Source organism: Geospiza fortis, unplaced genomic scaffold (assembly GCF_000277835.1).
Source record: "Geospiza fortis unplaced genomic scaffold, GeoFor_1.0 scaffold59, whole genome shotgun sequence".
Lineage (NCBI taxonomy): Eukaryota > Metazoa > Chordata > Aves > Passeriformes > Thraupidae > Geospiza > Geospiza fortis.
In genome coordinates, this window is record NW_005054381.1 from 2,647,560 (window position 1) to 2,651,962 (window position 4,403).

A 4,403-nucleotide genomic window follows, 5' to 3' on the forward strand; every position below is an offset into this window, starting at 1 on the left:
GCCCGGGGGGCTCAAAGGAGGGCCGGGCGGGAAGATTGGGGCTCACGGAGACCACAGGGTGTCAGCCAGGTGTGGGATGGGGCTGGGGTCAGTCCCGTTCTCGTCTGCTGGCAGGTCCAGAGGCCACATGGTCGGATGCTTCCCTGCATCTGCCGTGAGAATCTCTGGTTTTAGCTCTTTCTCTTGCAACGGGTCCTGTCTGGGGGCCTTCCCAGCGTGGTGGCTGGGCCATGTGCAGGGAGTGGAGCACCTCACTGCAGTGACATCCCAAGGGACAAAGCCCCAAGGGTCCATCCCCAAAGCCACCAAGCACAGGCAGAAGTTCTGCTCTCCCCTCTCCAAAGCAGCCAAACAGCCTCCAAGCTGGGAATAAACTCATTTTTCACACTGTGGAAAGGATGAGCCACGTCAGGCACCTTACAGATCCAAGATCTGCTCCCCAAGATGTGCTCCAGCAAAGGGATGAGGTGGGTTGGGGGTCTGTGCTCAGAGTGGACGAGTGGACCCTGAAAACCTGGGGTGTAGCTCCTGCCTTTTGGGTTCTTTGCCTTGGTCTGAGCCCATGCCTGGGCTGCTCCCTGTGCTTGAGTCAAATATGGCAGCCAATAGCCCCCAAATCTACAGTCTGGGGTCCCCCAAACCCAAAACCCACATGTCAGGGTCCCACAGCTCCCCAAACCCATGCACAGGGGTTCCCTAGACACACATGTCAGGGGCCCACAGCTCCCCAAACCCGCATGCCAGGGTCTCCCCATCCTTGGGCTGTCTCTGCAGGGAACTCCTGCTCAGAGCAGGGGGGCCTGGGGGTTCTAAGGGTCCACATTCCCCAAGTCCAGGCAGTGCCCCTTGGAGGGATTTGGACATGGGATGTGCTCTAAAGAATGGTGTCACCGCAGTGGGGAAGGTGTCACAGACATCCAAACCCATGAGCCCACGTGGTCCCACCCAAGCCCTGCCCACACAAGGCCCCCTTTCCTCCTTGGACTGAACCTTCACGTGTCACCAGATCCCAAATCCCTCCCAAAGGACTCATCAGTCGATGGTGCCCATCCCTGGTCCTGCCTGGGGACCTGGTGGCACTGGGCAATGCAGGAGCACCCATCACTTACGTCCCCTCCGGAGCCCCAGTGCCAAGGGGCTGTGCTGGAGCTGGGGGAGGATGGCAGTGGGACTGAGGAGAAGCCATTTTTCCCAGCAGAAGCAGCTGAGGCTTTCAGGTAGCCCCAGCTGTCCCCTCCCAGGTGGCCATGTCCCCCAGGACACAGGGATGGGCCCCAGTGCCCCCAGCTGGCAGAGAGGGGCAGGGTGGCAGAACTGTGTCCCCAGGGCTGTGTTTATAAATGCCACCTTCATGCAGACCTTACCAAAACTGCTGGCAAATGAGGTGGGAATTGTTTCCCATGGGATTTTCTTGCCTGGATTTGGCCAGCCTCACCTGTCAGGGACCAGAGGACACTGGAGGGGGGACAGGAGCTGCAGTGACAGCCCTTCTTCCCATCCCCATACCCCACAGCCTGCTCCAGCTACGGGGGAAATGGAGGCAGACAGACAAGTACTGACCCCCACCATTGGCCTCAGAGCTCCACCAGGGTTTTGGGCATCTGGATGTTCCCCATGGAAGCCACCAGGTCCTGGTGACATGTGTGACCCAAGGAGGTGGCTCCTATCCCAGCCCAGGTTGCAGAGGGGAGGTGTGACAGTGACACCAAATTATGGAGGGAGAGCTCAGGCTGCTCCAGAGCCACACAGAGCCCCTGATCCTGAGCCAGGGGAGGGATCCTGTACCACCTCTGGGGACAGGGTCAGCTGTGACAGACACCCTGCAGAGCCACACGCCGGATGCAGGATGGGAGATCAGAGGGGTGGAGGACAGGAATGATCCCAGGATGTCTCTAGTGCAGCCTCTGGCTGAGGTGGAAAGGGCTCCGGAGGATCCCAGAGCCATTGCCTGCTCACCGCTGGAAAATCCTCATGTGAGGGTGAGTCTGGCTGTCGCCAGGGATGGGGATGAGACCCCATGTCCCCATGGAGCTGGACACCCCAGCCAGACCCCTGTGACCCTCCTCCAGCTCCACACATCCCTGTGCAGCTGGGTGCCCTGGTGGGATCCCAGGAATCCTTTTCCATCTCCACACATCCCTGTCCTGACTGGTCCCCAGCACCTCTTCTCCTTGCACATCTCAAGCCTCATGAGGACCCTCTGCCAGTTACCGCTGTCACGAGATGTCCCCCAGGAGGGTCCCTGCAGCACCAGTGCCCACCTTGCCAGGACTGCTGGAGAACCTGGCCTTCCTCCTCTCCCCTGGAGTCCCAAACTTCCCCACCAGCAAGGTGACCAGCCCACAGCCGACGGTTCATGGCTGGAGCTCTCAGTTGTGTCCCTGCCAGAGCCACTGGTGCCTTTGGCCACCCCCTTGGTGGGGACACCTGGCTCCCCACGTGCCACCATTCCAAACTGGGGTCAGGCGTGGGCAGGACCCTACCAGAGACATCCCTGGGGGGCACAGAGCAGGACCTGGGAGGAGACAGTGGATGCAGTGGCAGCTCTTGGTGGCCTGTGACATGGCCTGGGTGGCCTTGTCCCTCCTGGGAAGGGATGGCTGGAGGGACAGCCAGGTGCTGCTGACGGGATGAGCCTCTCCCAGGGGCACTGGGTCAGGCTGGACAGGGGCTGGATTTGGGCACAGGATGCTGCACACCCCCGGAGGAAACTTTCGGGTGACAGTGACAGCACAGGGCCACTGTGGCTGTGCCAGAGCCACCTCCCTGCCTGGTGAGGGGGTGTCCCAGCTGGTGGCTTGGTCTGGGATGAGTTGCTGGCCACAGGGGGGACTGAGTGTCCACTTGGTGTTGTGGCCAGCTGCTGGCTCTTGCCCCAAGGGCCACCAGCAAGTGTCCCAGTGGGTGTGCTGTCCCTGACACCACCAGGCATCCCTGCACCCAGCTGGGTGAGAGCCTGGGGGGTCCCATGAGTTTGGGGGTTCCTACTGCAGGGCTGGGGGTCTCCTGGGGTCCTGCTTTCCTGTGGCAGCAGGGGACTGGGGACAGTGGTGTTTCCTAGGTGTGATGGCCACAGTTGCTCCCGCACCCCAGCGCTCCCAGGGAGTGACAGTGTCCTGCTCCCAGAGCAAAGAATCAGCACAGTGGGGTGTCACCAAGGGCAGCATGACAGCCTGTGACACCAGGCAGGGTGTTAGTCCCTGTCCCTCACTGGGGTGCTGGGGAACAGGCAGTCAGGAGCCACTCCAGGAGGGGAGACAGTGCCACTGTCACTACATCCCCCCCATGTCCCTCCAGAGCAATAAACCAAGAGGTTCTCTGGTGGGGGTTCCAGCCTGGATCCTGGGACCCTTTTGGGCACCTTCCCCAGCTGTAGCATCACTGAGGACATCCTTGGGGACATCCCCCCAGTCCCATCCCTTCCCTGTCACTCCCCCCTCAGCTCTTTGGGTTCCAGGTCTTCTCCAGTTTCCAAAGCTCGCCCTCCCCCAGGGATGGAGCTCCCCCACCTTGGGGACCTTAGTTTGGTTCAGAAAGGTGCTGAGGACAGAGGGACAGCACGGGAGGGCCATGGGCTACCCCAGCATGACCCACCTCACTGTTCCCTGGGGCTGGTTTTACACCAAAGGCAAACCAGCTCCACGGCACCGATGGTCACACAGCTCTGTCACCTGCCTGCCACCACCCAGGCATGACAGGGGCCATGGCCACCAGGCCACTGAGGGGACACAGCACTTGGGGGCCCTGGTGACATAAGCAGGGATGGCACCAGTCCCAGGGCTGGGGGTTCCCATAATGGGGTGGGGACAGCACAAAGAGGGACAACAGTACTGCCCCCATGGGGGTGAGGGAGCTGGTGGGCGCCACCATGGCCAGTGCCACAGCCCCACCCTGGGCACAGGGACCGTCCCCTCCTGCCTCAGTTTCCACAGGAGCTCCCAGCCCCCCCGGGGGAGGCGAGCGATTGCCAACAGGCCGGGCAGCGAGCGGGGAAGGATTTATTGACTCACGGCTCGGGGTACATCACAGTTTGAGCTCCCTTCCCGCCTCCGCAGAGGACGTCACCTTGGACTTCCTGGGCAAAAGTGCACGGAGAGGCTTCACAGTTTGATCCCTTCAGGAAAGCAGAACCGAGGCAGTGACAAATGGCAAACGCTACGTTGTATGAAAAAATAATACAAACTCTTCTCTTTAAATATCTTACAGAAAAATGAACCTGAATAAAGAGCATGAAAAGCACCGCGTGGCGCAACCCCCCGGGCCCTCCAGGGCAGGGGGACCGAGATGAGCCGCAGCCCCACGACCCCGGGACTGCGTGGTCAGGGCTCAGCACGGGCAGCAGAGGCGCGGGGGCGGCAGGGACCGCTACGTGCCTGTCCCCACGCCACGGGGGTGTCCCCTCG

At 61.3% G+C, this 4,403-nt stretch overlaps 1 protein-coding gene across 1 annotated transcript in view; it reads right to left on the bottom strand.

The window, feature by feature from the left end:
* Positions 1-42: 42 nt before the first annotated feature.
* The window catches only part of LIMK1 (LIM domain kinase 1), a 17,196-nt gene continuing 12,835 nt past the window's right edge, over positions 43-4,403 (bottom strand). Inside the window, exon 17 of the mRNA XM_031060382.1 lies at positions 43-149. Within this exon, the coding sequence (XP_030916242.1) occupies positions 43-149 (107 nt within the window). The remainder of the gene's footprint in view (positions 150-4,403) is intronic.